The 25,536-nt window shown below is 42.9% G+C and overlaps 1 protein-coding gene across 1 annotated transcript in view; it reads right to left on the bottom strand.

Annotated features, from left to right (window-relative positions):
* Positions 1-2,058: 2,058 nt before the first annotated feature.
* The window catches only part of LOC117349911, a 29,690-nt gene continuing 6,212 nt past the window's right edge, over positions 2,059-25,536 (bottom strand). The window contains exons 3-11 of the mRNA XM_033923627.1: positions 24,414-24,647; positions 21,378-21,611; positions 18,401-18,428; positions 15,147-16,540; positions 12,727-12,787; positions 8,660-9,181; positions 6,034-6,170; positions 5,520-5,691; positions 2,059-4,535 (exon numbers count right to left, since the gene is read on the bottom strand). Of these exons, the coding sequence (XP_033779518.1) occupies positions 4,267-4,535; positions 5,520-5,691; positions 6,034-6,170; positions 8,660-9,181; positions 12,727-12,787; positions 15,147-16,540; positions 18,401-18,428; positions 21,378-21,611; positions 24,414-24,647 (3,051 nt within the window). The 3' untranslated portion in view covers positions 2,059-4,266. The remainder of the gene's footprint in view (positions 4,536-5,519; positions 5,692-6,033; positions 6,171-8,659; positions 9,182-12,726; positions 12,788-15,146; positions 16,541-18,400; positions 18,429-21,377; positions 21,612-24,413; positions 24,648-25,536) is intronic.

Here is a 25,536-nt window from a genome sequence, read left to right on the forward strand (position 1 = left end):
ATGCATGTTCATTGTGGTAATCTTCAACACCCAACTCGCTAAGCATGGTTTATGGTTTATTAATCCTGTTATACCGCTCATTCATTTTACTGGTCCAAGCGGTTTACAAAATACATTCAAATATTAAAAAAATAAAATAAAAGAACTCCATTGTTAAATAGGATAGACCTAACGCACACAAACAGAAAATATACCTGAAAACATTCACTCCTAAATAAAACAATAATATCATATTAAAATTTCACAGGACTGCTGACTAAATATCCAATATAATCCTCTAAGACAGTGTTTTTCAACCTTTTTACACCTATGGACCGGCAGAAATAAAAGAATTATTCTGTGGACCAGCATTGGTCTGTGGACCAGCAGTTGAAGAACACTGGGCTAAGTCATGGGCCAAACCCCGCCCATCTCTACCCAATCTCCACCCCAGACCCCACCCCCATAATAGTACTAATTGCACCTTGCAGGTCCCGTGCCTCATCTGGAAGCCTTCCCTCTGATGTTGCGACGGCAGAGAGAAGGCTTCCGGTTCAGGCACAGGATGCCCATAGGAGCCACTGCCCGTGGCTTTGTGCACTGAATCAGGAAGAGGGAGCTGGCTCGAAGATAACGCTGCATCGATCGCACCGTGGACCGGCGGTTGAAGAACACTGTTTTGGTCCTGATGCACGTGCTGGCCCTGTGGACCGGCAGGAAATTTCTGTGGACCAGCACTGGTCCATGGACTGGTGGTTGAAGAACACTGCTCTAAGAAAACCAAAAACGGGAAGAGAGCATAAAGGTCAAAATAAGAGATCTTCCCTCCCTAGCGCTGTATAGGAGAAAAGAGGGGCAACAGACTGAAACAATAACAATACCGGAAGTAAGTTAATTAATTAATTAATTAGTGAGCGGGCAGGTCCTCAGTCAACACAGCAGCCTGGGGACACCAGCCCCTAGGCAAGCTGCCACAGTAATAACCCAGAAAGGGTAAGCACTGTGCAACATCCCAGGACCTTACCCAAATTTAGTATATCTAAGTGTTTTCTATATGTGCACAACATAACCATGTCCCACTCCTTTAAAGAGCAGAGAATCAGCAACCAAAGTCTGCAATGACACCTGTGCCGGAAAGGCATAAATGCACAGGACTTATCTGCTGGGTGCAGTGAAGACAACGCTGAGAAGCAAATCTTCAATTGGAGTTTCCATAAACTGCGTGTAAAGAAGAAACAGTCCAACGGGGCTCCTTTTCAAAGGCGATGACCCCCCTTCCTGCAGGACAAACAAATGAAAGTCCAAGTAACACCCCCGGCAGTCTGTGGTCATAGGCAAAATTTCCACCTGTCTCCGGTGTATACCACTGTGCAGAAATTAACTCCTGCATGGCCTCATGCCCCGGAAAAGCTTTAGGAGGCCTCCTAGTGCCAGACATAAGGGGATTCAAAGTGGCAGGCCCTCCTTGGTCAGGCACTCCAATGCCTTAGAAATAAATGTATATAATAAACACTTTCAATTTCAATTGATGCTGAAATGTCCAATGATATAATATGAGAACAGCATAGGCTATTAACTGATTCAAACTGAAGGAAAAAGCCTCAGACAAAGGCCCTCCCTCCTCCACCGAAGTGGTTGAGCGGTCACCTCATCGGCAAAAAACCTTCAATGAAGATAAAAGCTTTATGCTGTGCTTTGCTAGCAAAAACAAAAGAGAGAAGAAAAACTTTTCCACTTATTTTCTGCTGATCGGTACACCAACGGTGGCCAACGTTTCACAAGTCTGCTGCCTCAGGGTGTAACACGACCGATCAGACTTAAAAAATGTAGACAGCTCCTCTCTGTGAAACAGACAGAGCACCGAGGGATCATCTGCCTCTGACCCTAGCACCTCTAAAGCCCCAGGGAAAGCAGAACGAGCAAGAGAAAGCAAATTTTGCCTATGACCATGGACTGCCGAGGGTGTTACTTGGACTTTCATTTGTTTGTCCTGCAGTGTATAATAGCAGCACTGTGTCTGTACATTTAAAGAAGAAATGACTTCAAGCATATCACACAGCCTTTTTTATTATTATTTATTATTTATTTTAAAAATGTCTTCTCCGCTTAGTGCCTAAGCGGATTACAATGTAAACAGACACAGTCGAGCATACACAGACATAGTCTAGTAACAACATTTTCCATTCAAATCCCCTCAACTCGTAGCACTTCTGCTACAAATACACATAGCTTAAAAAAATTGGATAAAGCAGATTATAAAATAAATAAGACACCAATAGCTGGTAAAAAAGCTTTCATAAACAAATAAGTTTTTAGTTGCTTTCTAAAAGACATCTCAAATATCCCGGTAATGTATTCCACTTCGAGGACCTGCCACAGAAATGGCTGTTGTTTGGGGGGGGGGGGAGGGGGTTGATAACCTCATGGCAGACTCTGATCGTAACAATCTAAGGCCCAGATTCTCCAAACTTTAACGCGCTTGCTAAACTGGTTTCTGACGGTTTAGCCTGCATGCATTTTAGTGGCAGATGATCAAAATGGCTTCTCTGTGTCTTTAGCGAGCTTTCTAGCAGTCTCCAACACTGTCATGTAAATGGGTTGGTCAACATTAAAACGAGCACTCCGGTGGATTCTTTAAAATCGCCGAGCCATTTTCTAAGAACGGCATCAGCTTTTGGTGACAAAAATCAGTGACTGGTCCAGGGGTGCCCAATCTCTCTCACTGCCAAGCGAACCCCCATCTCCCCCAGTGCCACGTAACACCCCCCCCCCCTGCCTCTGACTCCTCTCCCTCGTACCTTGAATTAGATGGCTGACTGGAGGGATGCCTACTCCTTCTGGCCAGCTGGCCTGCCTCTTCAAAATGGGCCTTTCCCTCCCTGGTGCATGCTGGGATACACCAGGGAGGGGCCTGAGGCTCTGATTGGCCCAGGTTGTTTAAGGCCAATCAGATGCATAGGGAAGGGGCTTAAGGCTCTGATTGGCCTGGATGCCCGGATGCAGGCCTGCCTTTGATGATACAACTTTTGCTTTTGTCAGAGGTGGGCCGGCCTATGGGAGGGGCCTTAAGCAACATGGGCCAATCAAAGCTTCAGGCCCCTCCCCGGTGCATCCCAGCAGGTGGATGGGCCAGCTGGCCGGAGGGAGTAGGCATCTAATTCAAGGTATGGGGGAGAGGGGTCAGAGGTAGGGGATGGAGTTGTGTGTTAGCTGGAGAGAATGGGCATCTCTCCCGCTGCTGGGGGGGGCTCACTTAGCAGCAGGAGAGACTTTCAACTCCCCCAACTTCAGCAGAGGTTCATCATTTCCCACAAAAATCACTTCTGTCTTCTTTAGATTCAAAACTAATTTATTCTCAAGCATCCAAGAAGTTATCTTTTCCAAGCACTCAGCTAATTTCCTTTTTACATACTCTATGCCTTCCATTACAGGGAAAAAGAAATGAATATCATCCACATAAAAGTGATAATATACTCCAAGCCCCTGAAGTACCTTCCCTATTGATGCAAAATAAATATTGAACATTAGGGTGGATAGAGGTGATCCTTGAGGGACTCCCTTTTTCATTCTCATCATGTCAGAAACATCAGAACCACATTTTACCACAAATTTACGCTCCAATAAGAATGACTGAAACAATTTTGATACTGTACCACCTACTCCACCCAACCGCAGTTTTTTCAACAGCAAGAATGGGTCTATTGTATCAAAGGAAGTTTGTAGATCCAAAGACACCAAAGAAAAGGTATTCCCCATATCAATCCCCCGTCCTAAGCACATCCAAAGTAGACAGCAAGAGTTTCTACTCCTTGGCCCTTTCTAAGTCCATATTGAGAAATGAATACTGTTTCTAAAGCACCTTAACTTTGCCTGGTGCTTTACAAGACAATTATCATCATCATCACAAAGCCCTGGCCCTAAAGAGAGCTTACAATCTAGGTTTAAACACAGGGAGGTTAAGAGACCTGCTAAAGAACACAAAGAGATTTTGTCATTCCAAATTCTGGCTCACCTGAAAGCTGATAAAACTCTCCATGCCTTTTCCCGACTGGTTTAGTCTGCTGGTCATGCTGGTTTAGTGTGAAAGAAGCCACTGTGAGCTCTCTGGATTATTTTCTCTATTTCACATCGGTGTTCTAGTACTGTCAGTCACCTCTTTTTCCAGATTCTACCCTGACATCATGTCATCTGGTTCAGCAGTTTGAAAGAAGGCTGCTAACCCGGACTTCATTTTTCTTTGCAGTCCAAAGTTCTCCAGATCTTTGTTTGGTTCTTGGTTTCCTTCATTTATTGAAATGTGATGAGATGTTCGGGGTAAGAGAAGTCATCAAAGAAGCTTACAAAGATGGTCGGGTTGTTGGGACAGTTCACCACGCTGTCATAGAAGCTCCCATCTTGGTCAGCTGGAGGAAGCATCATGAAGTGTTCCCCCTTGGTGTACCTGCCAGTGAGAACTCGGGCTAGAAACATGGTCCTTGTTCCATTATACGAGGAAGAATATGAGATGGAGACAGAGGCATCTTTGGCAAAATATACACCCTTTCCGAACAAGTGCTCTGGAAGAACAGAAGAATCAAACACATGAGAAACATTTTCCTATAGACTGGAGTATTTTGCTGTCTTATGCTGATCGATCCTCTTCCAGTCTACATGATTCTATTCTACAACACAAATGGCATAAGAAATCTCCTACTGGAGGCAGAATATTCCACTCTTCTATTTTACAGATTTTGTATTTCTTTGTCATAAACTTTGGACCCTAAGAGCACTCAAGATGGCTTCCTTCCCTTGCGGTAAAGACATTATTCAGGAATTAGTGGTAACGGTCCTGTTGAGGGTTAGGGCAAGATGTTAGCATATGGACGTCACTTTGAGATGGGTTAGGATAAAGTTTAGAATTAGTTAGACTTTAGCCAAAGTATAGGTAAGACACTGGAAAAATGACATGAATGAGGGTTAGCATTAGGTTAAAGCAAGAAGCTAGAGTTAGAATTTGGGTTTGATTTAGTACCAGAGTTTAGGATTACATGCTCTGTCCACAGTTATGGCCCAAGTGCTGTTATATGCTAAGCAAGCTGTGTGCCAAGTTATAGAACAATGCCTGGTCTTTACATTGCATAACTACCAATTAATGGCACAAATGCTATGTTAGAGTGGCTAGTCTATAAACTTGGCATGCAGTTGGCCCCTAAAGTTAGGTGGGAGCTTATACCATTGCCTTTAGAAAGTTTAGCATTAGCATTAAGGTTTAGGATTGTGGTAGATTAAGGGTTAGGGAAAAGAGTTTGTGTTTTGGTTAGTCAATTAGGTTCAAGCGTCGAGAGAAAGAAAATTCTTCTAGGATTATCATTGTAGAAGGAGTCACATCTTGAAGCTTAGAAGAAGGGAAGCCAGAACATCCCAGAGTCCATCTGCAGCTGAGTCTGCCATGTTGATATTTAAAGGGACTGCTAGTGGTGCATAAGGCACTCTGTAATCCTACAAGTTAGCCCATCTACCACTTGGGCACGCTCATTCCTTGATGATAAAATGCTACTGACCCTGGTTGAACCTGCTGTTGAAGCCAATCTCCTGGATGGAGTTACAGGTGCTTGCACGTGTTCCGTGAAACAGAAGCCGTTCATTCTGTAATCCTGGAGGGTTCTTCCTTTCCAGCCAGGACCTCTTACAACGGAAAGAGTGCCAGAGGTAGGTGTTCTGGATCCGCTCAATCTGGGGGCACCATGATAATACACAAAGATTATTCTCAAATTTGGAGGCTACCACACTCACATCTCATCAGGCAATCACCATATGTAGCCTCTCCTTCCAAGGTCTGATCGTGATACCATCATGCAAAGCCTCTCTTCTTACTTTTTCTAATCTAGCTCTCATCAGGGAGCCATCATGAGGGCCTTTCTTTTCCCTCTTCCCTTGGTGCCTGCTTACTAATCAGGGACTTACTGTGTGTGGTCTCTATTTCATTGCCTCCCCTTCTTCTTTCTTTGCCTCTCTCCATTCTCTTTCCCTTCTTGCTCTCATCAGGCTGTTATCAAGGCTACTTTCTTACTCTACCTTGATGATGACGTGATTCTCAGCTGTTTGGTGAAATCTGTTTGCCACATTCTTGTACTCTTCGGAGGTCACCTGGAGCTCCACCCTCTTACTTAGACAGTCCTGCATCAGCTCCCAGTGTCTGGGGATGTCAGGCTCTGTATCAAGAAATCAGACAAGTTAGAGCACAGTACATGCATCTACCTTAGCGGTGGACATTAGTCAGTTTCAAGGGATGCCAAGGAAGAGAAATGCAGCCCCACTGAGTGGAAAACTCTTCTGATGAAACACAAATTCTGTCCTTGGTGGAATAATGTTCAGGAGCAGCAAATGTTACAAGTGGCATCACACACTCTGGCATGTGATTGGTTCACATGATATCACCGGTGCTGGTGAGATGTGTTCCTATGATGTTATAGCTTGTGTTGGCCAATTAGGAGCAGCGTGTGAATTCACTGAATTTTCTGTCAAGCATGGTTGCTCCCGGGGAGAACAACTAAAAGAATTTCAAAACAATGACTTTAAAGGTCTTAACATTTTCTCGGTAAGGGATGGTGATATTACATTTTTGAAGAATCCCTCAAACTAACTGAAATCCAGGCTAGAACTCAGTTACTAATTGAGGCCTGAATCCTTATGTGTGTTTGGGGTGACATTACATAGAAACATGACATTACCTGTTAAGAAGGAAATGACAGTTTTCCAAATTTCTTCACTGTTTGATATACTAACCATCGACTAGTATCTGGTTGGTTTACAATGCTTAAATTAGGATAAAAATAACAACAAAAGGGGGCTATATATAAATAACATAGGAATTAGACGAGACAGACAAATTTGATATGAGAGGGACTGGGAAACGGGTAAAAGATAAAATTACATTGAAGTTGAAATAAAATCTAAAAGGAAGGTAGGAAAGGAAAGGCGATGAAAGTAAGGGAGGGGAAATTGCTTCTTAAAAGCGGTTCTCATTCATTGTTAGCGGGAAAGGGATCTTATCTTGTGCTTTGATATGCGTCCTGAAATAAGAAGGTTTTTAAATTTGTCGAGGGATTCTTTAAGGTGGATGTCTGATGGTATAGCGTTCCAGAAAGCAGGGGCTGTAGTGGAGAAGATAGTTTTAGGGGTTGTTTTGGACCCAGGTTTTAACCATGAAATTACAGCTTGTTAAGACTGGAAAGACATGTGTTGGTCAACTTCATATGCTTCATGGCCTTAAATCATGGATCTCAATCTATGATTTCAGAACTGTTGTACAAGGGATGGTTTTGTTGAGGTTGGACTATTGCGACACACTCTATCTTGGGATTTCCAAGACAAGAGGAAGAGTGTTACAATTGATTCAAAATGCTGCTGCCAGGTTAATTTTGGGTGTAGGTAGGATGATACATATGACACCCATTTTGAAGAAATTACACTGGTATGTGAATTAAGGAAAAAGAAGTGAAAATAAGACACAGCTACATAGAAATATGGACATTTGAAATATTTCTGACAAAAGTGCTATATATAATGATATATTACTACGAAGAAAAAAATATGAGAAAATGAATTGCAGGGCTATAAAACCCATGTATGAATGAAGAAGATAAAGAGTATGATAAAAACATTTGAAAGGTGATAAAAGAAATTATGAATTAAATTATTTTTTTTTTTTTAAAAGAATTTGGATAAAACAATAAAATATTATCATTTTAATACGGATGGATGGAGGAAAAAAAGCCAGTGATCGATATTCAGAGCGCATGAAACATCTATTGTTATAGACGCTCTAAGTCTGAGGCAATTTTCCACCTAGACAAATAGGTAACTTTTAGGTGGGTTAGTTAATATTATTAGGATTCAATGGAAAATACTTTATAGTTTTATAGTGGTTGATCCATTGAGAAATATATAGTGCTGTATTTGTACAGAGTAATAGCCATGAACCACTTTTAAGAAGCGCTATCGCCTCCCTACTGTTATCTCCACCCCTTTTTACCTCCCTTTTAATTTATCTCGATGCACTTTACCTATCCTTACCCATGGGCCCCTTTGTTACCATATGTCTTTGTCTGATCAGTCCCTGATATTTTTATTACAAATGCCTCTCTTTTCTTTTTAAAGTTTAGACTTGTAAACCGTCTAAGTAACCTTTGATAGATTGTATATATCAAATATGTAATATACTTGGAAAACCTCAGGCGCAGATGGAACATTTACACTTCCCCCTCCCCATTCGCGGTTTCTGCACTCGCAGTTTCATATAATCGCGATTTTTTTCTGGGAAGGGGGAAAATTTTTAAAAAAACATATTTTTGACCTCCCTGCCGCCTTCCCGGTCTTACCTGGTGGTCTAGAGGGCTTTCGGGGCAGGAGCGATCTTCCTACGCTCCTGCCCCATGCAGATCGCCATGAGGAAATGGCTGCCGTGACTTCCCGTAGTCTCTCGAGACTACGACGGGAACTCCCACAGCCATTTCCTAATGGCGATCTGCACGGGGCAGGAGCTCTTGCCCCGAGCGCTCTCTAGACCACCAGGTAAGGCCGGGAAGGCGGCAGGGAGGTGGGGGCGGGTCAGAGCTGGATATTCGCGGTTTCATTCTTGGTCCAGCTCTGCCCGTATCCCCCGCGAATAACGAGGGAGAAGTGTATAGCTTTATCTTACCTGAACCATGGACTCTTCTTTCAATTTTCAAAGCAGTATTCAGTAAGGACGCTTTTCGCCGCTCCAGGTCAATAAGAGCTCTCTCTGCTCCCAAGAACACCTCTACTTCTTTCTTCTGCTTCCTGTACCGTGTTTCCAGCTGATAATTTGCTTCAGGGTCAAAGGGAAGATAGCGAGGATTGTTTTCATAATACCATTGAACAGATTTTGAGAGCTCTTCTGTCACAGCCACTCTTAGCTCTTTCTTATGAAGATGCTTCTGGATAACTTTCAAGGCCTTTATCACATCCTGGAAAGCACCTTGTATAGTGATACTGTTGCCACAGAGCAGCCATTTTAGAGGAAACTTGGACGGCATCTCCATGATGCAGTTCCACTTGTCCTCTTGGATGGCAGGAACGAAGGGGCTGGTAATGGTTTCTTCCCAATAGCGCTCCGAGAAAATGTGGATTGCCTCCTTGGCTTTTGCCACCTCATTGGACCTTCCGATGATACAAACCGTAGCTGCTCTGGCATGGTAACCTGGAACCAGGAGCAATAAAAAAAAAAAAAAGAGAGTTAATTGTCCGTCAACTTCCTGCTTTTTCAAACAATCCACCCAGTGTTAGCCGCCACTCCAGTAATTTAGAGGAGAGCGACATGTCTGATAAAGGGTATGGAAAACCTATCATACGCTGAGAGATTGGAGAAACTGGGTCTCTTTTCCCTGGAGAAGACCCAGTTAGAGGGGATATGATAGAGACTTACAAGATCATGAAGGGCGTAGAGAGGGACAGATTCTTCAAACTTTCAAAAAAATAAAAGAACAAGAGGGCATTCAGAAAAGTTGAAAGGGGACAGATTCAAAATGAATGCTAGGAAGTTTTTCTTTACCCAACGTGTGGTGGACACCTGGAATGCGCTTCCAGAGGGCGTAATAGGGCAGAGTACGGTACTGGGGTTCAAGAAAGGATTGGACAATTTCCTGTTGGAAAAGGGGATAGAGGGGTATAGATAGAGGATTACTGCACAGGTCCTGGACCTGTTGGGCCGCCGTGTGAGTGGACTGCTGGGCACGATGGACCTCAGGTCTGACCCAGTGGAGGCATTGCTTATGTTCTTATGTTTTGTTAAGAAATATGAGCGTGGTTTGAAAAGTTCAGTAAAAAATAAGTTAAACAAATATTTTTTTTAAAAACCAGTTATATTTCTCAACATGGTCTCCATCACAGCGAGTGTCCAGTTTTTCCATCCTGTCGGAAAAATAGGTCTTGTCAAATTAAAAAAAATATATATTTGTTTAACTTGGGGTTTTTGTTTTTTTTTAATCAAACCACCCTTGTACTAGCAAATTTAAGGCCTAGCTAAAAACCTTTCTTTTTACTTAATCCACCCTTGGGCTTCTTGCTTTCCTTCCTTAGAGATACCCAATGTGTGGCCTACAGGAGCAGTGAGATAGCTTTCCCATTTTACTCTCTTCTCCATCCCATAGTTCCCCCTTCCACCATCTTTTTTTTCCCCATTTCATCCCCGCTAATGCTCTATCTCAGCTACTACTCTTTTTATTTTTTAAGACATGTAAACCGCTTAGAAGTACTGCGGTGAATGGTATATCAAACATTAATAAACGTGGAAACTGCTAGATGATATTTCTGTGCCAACATTTAGGTATGGCTGTTTACACCATGCCAATGGCCGGTGTAAAAGTTCACTGCTAAATAGTGATTCTCAACTCAGTCCTGGAGTACCCCCTCGCCAGTCAGGTTTTCAGAATATCCACAATGAATATGCATGAATGAGATTTGCATTTATTGGAGGTGATGTATGCAAAACAAGTTTATGCATATTCATTGTGGATATCCTGAAAACCTGACTGGCAGGGGGGTACTCCAGGACTGAGTTGAGAATCACTGCTCTAGAATAAGAACATAAGAATTGCCATACTGGGACAGACTGAAGGCCCATCAAGTCCAGTATCCTGTTTCCAACAGTGGCAAACCCAGATCCCAAGTACCTAGCTAGCTCCCAAGTAGTAAAACAGGAATAAGCAGTGGATTTCCCCAAGCCATCTCAACACTTCTCTGTTAGGAAATTATCCAAACCTTTTTTAAACCCCGCCTAGCTAACTGATTTCACCACATTCTCTGGCAACGAATTCTAGAGTTTAAGTACACGTTGTGTGAAGAAGTATTTTTCTCCAGTTTGTTTTAAATCTACTACTTAGTAACTTCATCACAGGTCCCCTTGGGCTCCTTTTATCAAGCTGCGGTAGGCGGTTAATGTGCGGAATACCGCACGTTAAACCGCCTGCCGCACTAGTCGCTAATGCCTCCATTGACGAGGCGTTAGTTTTTTGGTGTGCCGCGGGGCTTAGCGCGTGATGAAATGTCCGACGCGCTAACCCCAGTAGCGCGCCTTGATTAAAGGAGCCCCTAGTCCTAGCATTTTTGGAAAGAGTGAGCAAGCGATTCACATCTACCCTTTCCACTCCACTCATTATTTTATAGACTTCTATCATATCACCCCTGAGCCATTTCTGCTCCAAGTGCAAAAGTGCTGCGCTCGTACCTAACCTGCCTGTGTCCGTATCCTCCTTGCAATTATTCATATAGACTGGCCACACTTTGGGCTGAATTTACTAAATGGCACTCAAAATTAGTCAATACTGAACAATATGCTACAAAGGGCAATCTGGGATTGGCGCACTTCAGAGAAAAGCGCATGGCGCCGGGATCCGTGCCCACCTTTGGAGTTCTACTAGCTGAAACTAGGTGTTAACGCCAGCTTGCAAGCTGGGCACAGATCCACACTATCCTCTAACTCCGTACATGCCTCTGACCCGCCCCTTCCCATGGCTACGCCCCTTATGCTTATCCACACAGGAACACGTAGCTGCTATTCTGTACATGGACATGTAAGTGCACTTTCGTCTGGATCTCTATAATAAATACAGCCCAATTTAAAGATCATACGTGCCTCTACTGGCAACCAGTGCAAATTCCGGTAGAAAGGAGTAATAATATGGCCAAATTTCTGTAGGTCAGCATTTTGGATAATTCTTAGTCTGGAAAGATTTTTTTTTTTTTTTTTTTTTTAAATACCTGCAAGGTGAACTATCCCCCTCTTTTACAAAGGTGAACTAAGCTTTTTAGCGCACGCTAAATGCTAACGCGTGCTTGTTATCCTATGGACGCGTTAGCGGTTAGCACACGCACTGATTTAGCGCATGCTAAACCCACGCTACACCGCTTAACGCACCTTTGTAAAAGAGGGCCTACGTTGCAGTAATCCAGCAGACTTAGGACCAAAGATTGAACTAACATTTTAAATGCTGGAAGATCAAAAAATGCCCTCAAAGTACGCAGTTTCCACAATGTGTTGAACCCCCTTCCGTACAACAGAATCCACTCCTTTTTCTGGAGCCATAGGGTAACCCTCTTCTAATGACCTTAGAATTGGTAAGAATTTCTATCATATCACCTACTGCACTCATCGCCAGGCTTCGCCTGCAGGGAAGAAACGGTCGGCTTCCCACAAACAACGCCTAAGTCACAACGCATAAGTTCTGTCCAGGTAGCCTCGTAAAATCAGTGCTGGAATTGTACCTACATAGGTGCTATAGGTTGCCGGACATCAAAGTAGGCATGTCCAATGTCAGAAGTGGTTTTAGGCGGCCTACAGCTCCTATGTAGGTGCAATTCACTTGAAGATAGGTGCTGGAAATGAAGGCCTGGAAAACTCTGGCCTACATTTCCAGTACCTATCTATTGCATCGGCGCAATTCCGAAACCGGTGCCGATGCAAGATTGACACGTGATTGGTGGCCACTTTTAAGGTAGTCACCAATTTTGGTGCCGGTTTGAGAATCTGGGCCTTAGTGCCAATACTTTTTGGCTGACTGGCTAAGTTGAGCGACCAGATTGACCCGCAAAAATAGCAGGTCCCCGTATCTTTGGATGCTACAAATTAGCCAGCCAGCTGCGGTAATCGCTCTCCCATAGGGAGCGCTATAGGAAGGCCACTGGGTTATTAGTGTTAGAAGGGAGAAGCATTGCGAATTCAATGGAAGATTATATCTGGGAATGTACCAGCATCATTGGGTTCCTCTGTCCACCTGTTCATCAAGCTTTGACACCCCTCCTGTGGTACCTGCAAAGAGAGATCTGAATCAGGTCACAAAATGAAATCAGCACCTGAGATCAAAGCTACCAGAGGGTTATCAGTCCATTCGCAAAGCTGCCCTACAGGATTTTTTTATTTATTTTTATGTTGTGGTTTTTATATGTATAGTTTTGGTTGGTGTACTATAGGATTTATGTTATTGCTACCCCAGTTGGAAGGTTTCTTGGGGGAGGCCGGATAGAAATTGTTTAAATCTATAAATAATTTTTTTTAAAAAAATCTATAAATAAAACATCCATAGGAAGCCCATGATTACAACAAGAGGGCACAAGAGGGCAGACTTTCCAAATGGAACAGATTTCACGGTGACAAAGTACAGTCAATTCCAAGCAAAGACGTTTGGAGGGTGAAAAAGGCAACGAGCTGAAGAAAAGATAAAAGCAAACAACAATATTAGAATGTAAACAATTAATAAAGCAAGAATGAAAAGAGAAAATGGTGTGCATTTAATATATAGTAACATAGTAGATGACAGCAGATAAAGACCCGAATGGTCCATCTAATTAGTCTGCCCAACCTGATTCAATTTAAATTTTTTTTTATTTTTTTCTTCTTAGCTATTTCTGGGCAAGAATGCAAAGCTCTACCTGGTACTGTGCTTGGGTTCCAACTGCCGAAATCTCCATCAAAACCTACTCCAGCCCATCTACACCCTCCCAGCCATTGAAGTCCTCCCCAGCCCATCCTCCCCCAAATGGCCATATACAGACACAGACCGTGCAAGTCTGCCCAATACTGGGTATTTAATTTTATTTTCTGATTCTAGATCCTCTGTGTTCACCCCACGCTTCTTTGAACTCAGTCACTGTTTTCCTCATACTATTGCTATTTCTCAAAACTCTATAAAGTTATTGAAATCTCATGTGGCCTAGTTGGTCTTGTCTTTTCCATTTGAAGTGAATAAGGGGTGCTGCTGTACTGTTTATCATCACAGCCCTCTCCGCCATGCAAATGTCAAGCATGAATGCAGTGCAGATAGTTGAAGACTGGACAGCAGATTTTAAAGTTGTTATATCTTGTGGTTTTCTCTGCTTTTTACCATCTCCTCCCTTAGTCCTTCCGATACAGTAAAAGCTATTTGGTCAAGGACCACTGGCAAGAAGTCCTTCGCAACCCAGGGTTCTGAATTTAATCAGCAGGAATCACTCTTGTGCTGTGACTGGAACTCCTTTCTTCCCAGTTGCACCGTGGGTGCAGTGCTCCTTACTCCTGCAGGAACCTGGTTCTAGGAATGGAACTGGAGTCTCCTACATGGCAAGTCACTGAGAATATAAGAACATAAGAATTGTCATACTGGGAGAGACCGAAGGTCCATCAAGCCCAGTATCCTGTTTCCAACAGAGGCCAACTCAGGTCCCAAGTACCTAGCTAGATCCCAAGTAGTAAAACAGATTTTATGCTGCTTATCCTAGAAAATAAGCAGTGGAATTCCCCAAGTCCATCTCAATAATGGCCTATGGACTTCTCTTTTAGGAAATTACCCAAACCTTTTTAAAACCCTGCTAAGCTAACTGATTTCACCACATTCTGTGACAACGAAATCCAGAGTTTAATTACACGTTGTGTGAAGAAATATTTTCTCTGTTTTTTTGTTTTAAATCTGCTACTTAGTAGCTTCATCGCATGTCCCCTAGTCCTAGTATATCTACCCTTTCCACTCCACTCAGTATTTTGTAGACCTCTATCATATCACCCCTGAGCCATCTCATCTTCAAACTGTCGAGTCCTAGGCTCTTTAGCCTCTCCTCATAGGAAAGTCATCCCATCCATTTTATCATTTTTGTCGCCCTTCTCTGTACCTTTTCTAATTCCGCTATATCTTTTTTGAGATATGGTGACCAGAACTGCACACAGTATTCGAGTTGCGGCTGTACTATAGAGTGATACAACTAAATCACTGAGTTGGCCCTCGGAAGGAATGAAGGGGCGGGTTTGTTTGTTTTTTACAGAAAGAGGGAAATGTGGAGGAATAGTCTAATGCTTAGAGTGGTAGGATTGAGAACCAGGGGAGCCAGAGTTCAAATCCCACTGCAGCTTCTTGTGAATAAGTGTGAGTCACTTAACCCTCCAATGCCTCAAAAATAAACTCTTTGTAAGCCCTGCAAGGACAGAGAAATCCAATGTATACAGTCTGATGGTTTGCAGGCAGTATATATTAAAAGATACTTAGTCCCTGTTCCAAAATATACTTAAATAACAAATTAAGTTCATGAGAGAAAAGAGACCCAGGAATAAACCCAAAAGAGAAAATGCCTGAGGCAGAAAAAAGCAGACTGATATGTTTAGATGTATAGGCAATACTGCTCCTTAAGGGGGAGCTAATTACCATTTTCTGTTCTTTCAATGATGGCATGGCGCCACCTGGGGGTCCTTCTCTTGATTGTATGATGCACTGCAGCTCCTGACTCAACTTCTGAAGAATCTCAGCTCCACTCTTCTCAAAATACTGCCACAGAATGCTTGTGATAGGCACAGTGTCGAGTGTGATGGCATGGAGGTCTGCTCTGATGATCGCCCTGGCTGCGCAGACATGCTTCCGGAGGCCACGCACCACCAGAGATGCGGTTCCATGATGGGCAACCACTTCAGTAATCACATTCAGATTTCTCCAGTTCGTGATCCTCAACAGGTCTTTGCCTGCATCCACCAGTTCCTGTCTCGTCAGTTCCATCCTTTCCTCAACAGGAGAAAAGTCCTGTAAGAACTCTTTGAGTATGGCTTCCTTCTTGCTGACATAGGGTTCAAAGCCCACTAGAACTACCTCTTTCAAAGCACCATTCGCTGACCCCGCAGGGTGGACAGCTATTTTCCCTTCCTCTTCTAAGGATTGCATCAATGTTTGCCACTGCACATCAGCCACCCAACACACCGCAGCCTCTGATATTTCAACGTTGGTCTGAAATATCAAGCTCTGGACCCTCTTTTCTGCTGCTCTCAATGTCTCACTGTTCAGTCCAAATATCCCAAGACCCGACATGTCACCACTTCTGGGAAGCAACTCAAGAAAAGTTGGTATGTCTCTGTCCATAAAAAATCTTCTTGAGAAATTTTTCAGTCCAAAGGCTTGAATGAAAGAAGACTGGTAGCTTGAAATGGAAAGTGGGATTGAGTGAAAGGCATTCAGTAGCTCTTGAAACCTTCTCTCCAGCAGTGCTACCTGCCAACAGAGACCTTCAAATGTGATGATCCTAAGGTCTTCATTCAGATCAATGGTCATTTTGGGACATGAAATTTCCAGCTCATTTTCTATCACATCCTTCGCAATAATGCATCTCAGCATGTGTGGGACTAGAAGTTGGCTGGTTATTTGTTTCTTCTGGAAAACCATATAATTGAGGATCTTCTGTGTCCTCCTGACCTCATCTTGTAGGCCCACTAAACATATATCCTCATATCGCCTGAGGGATGGGAATTGGTTTAGTACAGAGGGGTGCTCATGGAGCACACTTAGTAACTCAGCGTCTTTCTCATAGTGGATGGAGTAGTCACATCTCATGGCTTGAAATGTTGCCTCACATGATGACCACCAGCTGAAAAGAAGTCTCCTATTTGGAAAATGAGAATTTACTGGAATAAACTGGAGGATTCTCTGCTGCTGGCAGATCCTAAGCCGACAATGGTGCCTCTGAAGATTGCTCTCAAATGTCTTAAACGTAGCCCTGTGATCATCCAGATACCGTACAAACACAGGGTTGTCCTTCACAAAGAACCCAAGAGCCTCTGAAGAGAACAGAACGCATTGCATTTAGAGAAGAAAAGCAATTTGAATTGTTTGCTTCTAAGTTTTTATCACCGTGAACTGGACTAGAAGTCAGAGACAATGTTGGCTGTTGTCCAGTTATATGCCATGCTCTGTGTTTTAGTGTGTGCTTAATGGATAAGTAACAAAATAATCCTTTCATCCTACAGGACAAATGCTGAGAGATATATAATGAAACGCTAACAATATTTCAATGGAAGAAACCTCCATTGATGCAAACACACTTCCACAATAGGTTTCTATGACACAACTCAAGTGCTCAAATATAACAAGAGGCCTGAGCTGATTCAAAGCAAAGATATAACCAGCATAAGCAGGTCATTGATCATAAAAATCTCTCACGTAATGAATGTTTTGTAATGTGTTAAATCCTCTTCAACAGAATAGATTTTTAAAATCATCATTAAATAAGCGTACTTATCTTGAGTGCAAAATTTTTTGCTTGCCGTAAAGCCTGAGAGGTCCTGTTTCGCCAGCGTTCTTAGCAGCTTCAGGAGTCTTTCAAATTTGTGAACCGCTACTTCGCTGCTACGATACTATTCTATTTAAGAGGATTTTGAGGTCTTTTCCTCTCATTACATTCGAGCTGAGAGACGGCACATTTTTTGAGTACAACTTTGAATATTGCTGTTTCTCTCTCTGCTCCTGCTATGTCATTTTGTCATTTTCCTTTATCAACTCTGTATCCTGCTCGGGAATGTCCTCGGGAAAAAGTGTATTATGAACCATTGGCTTTCTGATCAGCCTCCTTCGATTCAGTACTGGAGGAATAAACCGCATACTTTGTTGCGACGGGAAGCACGAGCGGTGGATGGCTCCTGGAAGCGCCGCAAATCTTTCCTTCAAGTGTGGACTCCTTATTTGAATATACTGCATCCGAGAGGCCGCAGTCAGAATACCCTCTGAATTGCTCCTTTGTATTTACTGGATTATCTTCTTGGACTGTTATGTTATATTTGGGGGGGGGGATGGGATAGGGGTGGATATGGTTTCTTGATATTGCATTTCTTGTCTTGATTGGCAGTTGGCATTTGTTGTTGAAATTAATAAAAATGTTTGAAAAAAAATAATAGTCGAGCACTTGAGTTGTGTCATAGAAACCTATTGTGGAAGTGAGAATTATATAATGGCCAAGGAGGTCTATTCTGTTCTATTGCACAGTTGCCAGGAGACATATACTAACTAGGGCTGCAGTTTTTATACGAGTTTTAACCCATGTGAATAGTTGGTGACGGAACAAAAGCGCGTGAGACATCAGCGCGCCGATATTAGAGCGCAAACAATTTGGCACAAGACACCAGCGTGCCGCGGAAAAACTTACTTTTAAAGAGCTCCGACGGGAGGGTGTGGGGGGAACCCCCCCACACTTTACTTCATACTTTTCGCGCTGCCGTTGGGGAGGGTGCAACCCCCCTCATTATAGAGAAAACTGAACTTTTTCCTAAAAAAATCGGAAAAAGTTCAGTTTTCTCTATAATGTGGGGGGTTGCACCCCCCCACACCCCCCAACGGTGGCACGAAGAGTATGAAATAAACTGGGGGGGGGGGTTCCCCACTCATACCCCGTGTCGGAGGCTCTTTAAAAGTAAGTTTTCCTGCGGCACGCTGGTGTCTTGTGCCAAATTGTTTGCTCTCCAATGTTGGCACGCTGATGTCTCGCACGCAAATGACTATGAACCAAATATTTTAACTATACTTTTCCTACATTTGTAGGTGTATGATTGAAAATAGTCTGGGGCAATGTGTGTGTGTGTGTGTGTGTGTGTGTGGTGGGGGGGGGATTTCAGATGTGCAGAACAGAATTTGCAAACTGATCTTACCAGCACAGCTGAGGTTCTCATCAATTAACTGCAAAGGTAAAAGGTAGTGAGTTAGACTTTCAGTGGGTAAAACAACGAAATAGACAAAAATATGTGATAAATAATAAGCCCATTCCAATCTCAACTCTCTGCAAATGCATAATGTAGTCTGCCTCAACAAAGTGACCTTCCATGAATAGGAAGTCTTGCAGAATGAAGGAAGGAGCCATGCTTTCCGGAAGTTACTCTCATCTCCAAGATTAATCATTAATCCATTTTTCTAGAAAACATAGCATTATCTTTTGTCCAGTAACAAGCAATAATGTATAAAAGGAGGCTGTCCACATATCCTAGGGTTACCATTTTCAGCCTACAAAAATCCGGACACATGGCCTCGCCCTGTTCCACCTTCGACTCTGCTCCATTCCACCCCAGACCCTCCCAGTTCAACACCTGCCCCGCACCCCCAAACCTCCTTTCTTCTTCCCCAATAAGCTCCGGCCGCATCTGGAGGGCCTGGAGCATGCGTGGATGTGTGTGATGTCATCTGCACATGTTCAGAATCCCTCCAGAGCGTCTGGAGCTCGTCGGGGCTTTCCAAAACCAAGACAAGCTGCTGGGTTTTGGAAAGTCTGTCCGTAATGTAACATAGAAACACAGAAAATTACAGCACATTAAGACCTGAGCGGTTCATTCATCTGCTCAATGGTCACATTCATTATATATTCAGGCTAATGTGGTATATAAATAAACGTTTATGTTATGTCAAATCGGGAAAGATTCCGGAAGACTGGAAGGTGGCGAATGTTACACCGATCTTCAAAAACGATTCGAGGGGAGATCCATGAAACTATAGACCGGTGAGTCTGACCTCGGTACCGGGAAAGATGGTAGAGGCGCTGATAAAGGACCGCATCATTGATCACCTTGACGGACACGGTCTGATGAGGACCGGCCAGCACAGTTTCAGCAAATGCAGATCTTGTTTGACGAACTTGATGCACTTCTTCGAGGGAGTAAACAGGCGATAGACAAGGGTGATCCAGTCGACATTGTATATCTGGATTTTCAGAAGGCGTTCAAAAAGGTCCACATGAATGACTACTTCGGAAAATTGCAAGCCATGGAATCGAGGGTAAAATACTCACGTGATTAAAAACTGGCTGGAGCATAGGAAACAGAAAGTGGGGGTAAATGGACAATACTCAGACTGGAAGAACATCACCAGTGGGGTGCCGCAGGGCTCGGTGCTTGGACCCGTGCTCTTCAACATCTTTAGAAACAATCTGGACATTGGTACGACGAGTGAGGTGATTAAATTTGCGGACGATACGAAGTTATTCAGAGTAGTGAAGACACAGGGGGATTGCGAAGATCTGCAACGTGACATAATCAAGCTCGAGAAATGGGCATCGACATAGCAAATAAGGTTCAACGTGGATAAGTGTAAAGTGATGCATGTCGGTAACAAAAATCACATGCATGAATACGGGATGTCCGGGGCAGTACTTGGAGAGACCTCCCAGGAAAGGGACTTGTGAGTTCTGATCAACAAGTTGATGAAGCCATCCACGCAATGTGTGGCAGCAGCGAAAAGGGTGAACAGAATGCTAGGAATGATAAAGAAGGGGATCATGAACAGATCGGAGAAGGTTATCATGCTACTGTACTGGGCCATGGTAAGCCCTCACTTGGAGTACTGCGTCCAGCACTGGTCGTCATACATGAACAAGGACATGGTACTACTCGAAAGGGTCCAGAGAAGAGCGACTAAAATGGTTAAGAGGCTGGAGCAGTTGCCGTACAGTGAGAGATTGGAGAAACTGGGCCTGTTCTCCCTTGAAAAGAGGAGACTGAGAGGGGACATGATTGAAACATTCAAAATACTAAAGGGAATAGGCTTAGTAGATAAAGACAGATTGTTCACCCTCTCCAAGGTAGGGAGAACGAGAGGGCACTCTCTAAAGTTAAAAGGGGATAGATTCCGTACAAACGTAAGGAAGTTCTTTTTCACCCAGAGAGTGGTAGAAAATTGGAACGTTTTTCCGGAGTCTGTTATAGGGGAAAACACCCTCCATGGATTCAAGACAAAGTTGGACAAGTTCCTGCTAAACTGGAACGTACACATGTGAGGCTGGACTCATTTAGAGCAGTGGTCTTTGACCTGGGAGCTGCCCCGTGAGCGGACTGCTGGGCACGATGGACCACTGGTCTGACCCAGCAGCGGCTGTTCTTATGTTCTTAAATTGTCTTTTCTTTAATATTTCTGGGCAATAAACCATAGATGTCCAGCCGGTACTGTCTTTAGGTTCCCACTGTTGGAGTTGCCATTGAAGCCCACTCCAGCCCATTCTAACCATCCTGTCACTGGAACTTCTATCAAAGCTCTCCCCAACTCATCCTAAACCAAATCACCATATATGGGACATAGAAATCCTCTGTGTTCATCCCACACTGAGGATCTCTAATTAGAAAATGACCAGTAACTTCTTTTCTATTAAAAGTTAGTAGATTGCTACATCCAGGAAGTGACCCAAAATTCTTGCAGGAAATAACCTGCTGTGCACAGGAAGAAACCTCTTTCAGTTATGTTGGAGAGAAAAAATTTCTAGAGATCATAATTGTACTGCAGGGGTCAGAGCTACAGCCTCAGCACTCTGAGGGTGTAGGTTCAAATCCCTTGCTGCTCCTTGCGACCCTGGGCAAGGCATCCCCTCATTGCCCCAGGTACACTAGATAGAGTTTGAGCCCACCGGACAGATAGTGAAATATGATAAAATACCTGAATGTAAGTAGTATATAAATAATAAAATAAATAAATAATTGACCAATAACAGCATTCTGAAACCATGACCAGGAAGTGACCTAGTTCCATCCAATTGGTATGTAACATAAGATATTGAAAAAGCCTTATTAACCTCTTCAAAGACTAGTCAACAGCATCCATCTTCAACATGTCACCTAATCAGACACCAGCGTTTGATAATAACATCCTAACCTTTTTTCCTTTTGAACACGTTACCATGTCAGGTGGGCACACGACTTTCACAGATCTTATCCAGGTGCTGGGCCTTTCTTTTGTGAACTGGTCAATCTCTTCCAGCATGGTCTGAAGAACTCTGTCCCTTGAGAAGTCTCCAAGAGAATCTGACTCCAGCAAAGGGATGGTGATGGACTCAAAGAAAGAACTGTAGAGGGTGAGAAGACTGCCATGGACCAGCTGGTGGATTGCCTAGGGAGGGACAAGGGAGGATGTTTAGGTTGTCCAGGTGTCCAGTTGACAAGGTCACAGCTTTGTGGCTAGTTCAATCCCCTCCTGCTGCTACTGACAGGGTATGCTCCGATCACCTCTTCCTGCACTAAAGTCGGACCTCACCAATCAGGAGCTGCTTTGACATGCAGCTCCTGATTGGTGAGGCCTGACTGCAGGAAGAGGCGGTCGGAGCATTCTGCGAGTGATTTCTTTCACTCGCCGGCACTCCGGCTGCCCTCTCCAGTCTCCCCTGCTAAAAACCGTATTTGCTGTTTTTCAAGATTTGCGGGGGTTCCTAGAATGGTACCCTTGCGAATATCAGGGGAGTGCTGTTTATAGAGGCTTAATGCACTGTACACAAAGTTAAAACTTTGTATTTTTAAATCCCGGTTGGGGCATACTAACTCCAGAAGTGCCCTATAATTGGCATTAAGGTTTGAGCGGAGAGTGTGGTATGGTAGTTAAAGCTATAGCCTTAGCACCTATCACTAATGAATGCAAATTTGCAGTTACACATGTCAGTAGTGCACATCTATAGTGCAAACCCCCACTGCTCCTTGTGACTTTGGGCATATCACTTAATCCCCCCCCTTCCAGTGCCCCAGGTACATTAGAGAGGTTGTGAGCCCACCAGGACAGACAGGGAAAAATGCTTGAGTACCTGAATATTCATGTAAACATTCTTATTTATTTATTCAATTTTTTTAGACCGTCCTCCCAAAGGAGCCCAGAATGGGTTACAAAGTACATCCATAATAATCCAGACAGAGTAGAGATGACATAGTTTACATAAATTACAATATAGACATGGCAATAAAACATATGCACTAAGTAGCATCTGGTGAGATTAGGTGGCGTAGGTGTGTTGAATGAGTGGCATTTCTGTGTGAATGACTTTAAGGAGCTTGGTTAGTAAAGAGGAAAGTTTTCACAGCCTTCCTGAAGTTCCAGTTCCAGAACAGACAACAAGTTTGGCTGAAAAACTACATAAATAAACCTAATCAGTCTTACAGTGCATTCCGCAAATCGATCAAAACCGCCTTATTCGCAAAATTCACGGACTAAAACGGCCCCCCCCTTCAATAGGACTCCCTCACTGTAAATGCCTTTCTTTCTCTAAAGATGCCCCTCACGTATTCAGATATTCGCTTTCCATAGAACTCCAACTCAATGGAAGTTCTAAAGAAATACTCAGATATTCATTACCTATTGAACTCCAAACTATACGTAACTTTCCCTTCTACAATATTGTATTATATTTAGACTCATTGTAGGATACTGTATTTAGACTTATGTATAGTATTATATTCAGACTTATGTATTGTATTGTATTCAGACTTATGTATTGTATTGTGTTCAGATTTTGTATTATATTGTAGTTAGACTCGTACTATATGGTACTGTATTGTATACAGAATCTTTGTATTGTATTGTATTGTATTGTATGTTGACTTATTGTATTGTATTGAGACCTCTTGTTATTCGCTGATTGTCCAGCCTTCTTACACTGTAAACCGCCTAGAAGTCGATTGACTATGGCGGTATAGAAAAATAAAGTTATTATTATTATTATTATTATTATCTAGTAATCTGACAGATGGGGGGATTGTGTGCCAAAGTTTGGGTATGAAATGTGAGTAGGAGTGTTTGCGGGTGTTTCAGTTTTGAGGGAGCGGCCAGAAGGTATGGTCAGTTACTAAAAGTTTTGCGCCAAGTATTTTCTGACTCTCCTTTTTTGTACTCTCAGGTCTTCTGTAAATCAGGGTAAAGAGAATGGTTGTGAGTTAGGTTTAGTCACCTTGACTTTTGCTAGGTTCTCATAGAGTGTTTTAATGCCTGAGTGCATGGGACCAGGCCATGATGTCAGAAGGGTGCTGAGGCCAGTGCGAACAACAGATGGAAGATGCTGCTTGTGAGCATTTCAAAAGGTACGTGGGGATGGGGGAGGCCTCAAGCAGCAAGGGGTGTGGGTGCATGGCATGACAGGAAATAGCAGGAGGACACATGGCATGGAAATTGTTGGGCACCAACCTCCTCAGCTATGCCACTGGGTGTGGCCACTTCTGCCTGCTGTATGGCAGACTAGCTGTTCATGACTAAATGCGACAGTTGCATTTGTAGGTGAAAGAAGTCTATAAAATGCACATCAAAATAATCGGAACACCCATGACCTGCCTATACCCTGGCCACCCCGCTCTTGCAGATATGCACTATAGAAACCACGTGCACAGTTTTGAGAATTGGCTTGCAACTGACATGTGTAACTGCAAATTTGCATTCATTAGTGATAGTCAAAGCTGATTCTTAATACTTATCGCCAATTATACATGAATAAAAGGCCAATTAAATGCATAAATTACATACATACATTGTATTCTGTAACTACTTGCATCATTTATAAAATGATGAGACTAATGTTTTTCTACCTCCTGGTGTTGTTTGCTTTTCTGTACCTTAATAAGTTCTTTTCTCTCTCTTCTTTATATGTATCTCCATAACTTATACCGACAACCTAAAACGTAGAGGATTTTTTACTATTTGGACACAGTAACGACATTGTTTCTCTACTGACCTAATAAAGAGAGGATAACTCTTCAAAGCTTCTCAACAATATGTTGTTATAAGGAGGCCTCACCTATGGCTTGGTTGTTGATCTCTGTTTCTTCTCTCACTATATTCAGACTTGAGAAATCCTATTGACATGACAAGATGTCTGTGTCTCTATCCCATTGTTTCTTTCTGTCTACATACCAGGTCACAGTTTCTCTCATACACTCCTACCTCTTTGGCTCTGTTTTCCTGAACAAGGTTCTCATCCAGTTGGATGATGTAGAGAACCTGGCAACTGACACCTTGGATGTGGGTGGCAGGGATGGAGATCGCCTCTCCCACCGGGAGCTCTTCAGTCTCTGACAGGCTTCCGAGGAGATTCTTAATACACAGAGAGTCACTCTGATGACAGAGCGGGGAGATTCTGCTTCCCTGAGAGACAAAAGGAATGACTACCGCATTTGTCTGGTAAAAAAGAAGAGAAGACAAAGACATCATTAGGAAATATCACTCTTGAGAGATGGTACTCCCATAATTTATCACGCTTTGACTAAATAGGACAGTCATCCTAATGGTTAGAAAACTTTGGAGATCATGAAAGCTTTGCTGAGAAGTGAGAAGCAATGATGGCCAGTAGAATTCTCATGACATCAAAGAGATAATATCCAGCTAGAATATGGATGGCCAACTCCTGTCTCTGAGAGCCAAATCAGCTGTTGGGAAGTTGAGGAATAAATAAAAGATGGTGATGAATAGCTGGTTTGGCTCTCAGAGACAGGAGTTGGCCATCCATATTCTAGCTGGATATTATCTCTTTGATTTCATGAGAATTCTACTGGCCATCATTACTTCTCAGCAAAGCTTTCATGATCTCCAAAGTCTTCTAACCATTAGGATGACTGTCCTATTTAGTCAAAGCGTCTTTTATTTATTCCTCAAGTTTCCTGTTCTGAAAATATTCAAAATGAGAGAATAACATACACAGAGCAATTTTCAGAAAGCCCACTGGTTCTTTTCTACGCCCTGTCTTTGCACTAGTTTTCAAACTGAAACTGGATGCCTACTTTACACTTTCAATATCACCGAAAGAGTCATCTACCTCCTTTATGAATGGGTTCATGTTACAGTTAAAGCAACCCATATAAATTTTGAAAATACAAAAGAAAACCTATTGGAGCAATCCCTACCCTGACCCTGTTCCCAGGGAGCACCTTTGCTGAATGTGGATCAAAGCACATTGCATTGTTTATTTGTTCATTTATAGATTTATTTCCTGACAGTATATACCACTTGGAATCTGAAAAGCTATTGAAGCAGGGTTAAGTACTGTTATCTAGCTTGGACTACTGTAATG

This window comes from Geotrypetes seraphini, chromosome 16 (genome assembly GCF_902459505.1).
Source record: "Geotrypetes seraphini chromosome 16, aGeoSer1.1, whole genome shotgun sequence".
NCBI classification, from domain to species: Eukaryota; Metazoa; Chordata; class Amphibia; order Gymnophiona; family Dermophiidae; genus Geotrypetes; species Geotrypetes seraphini.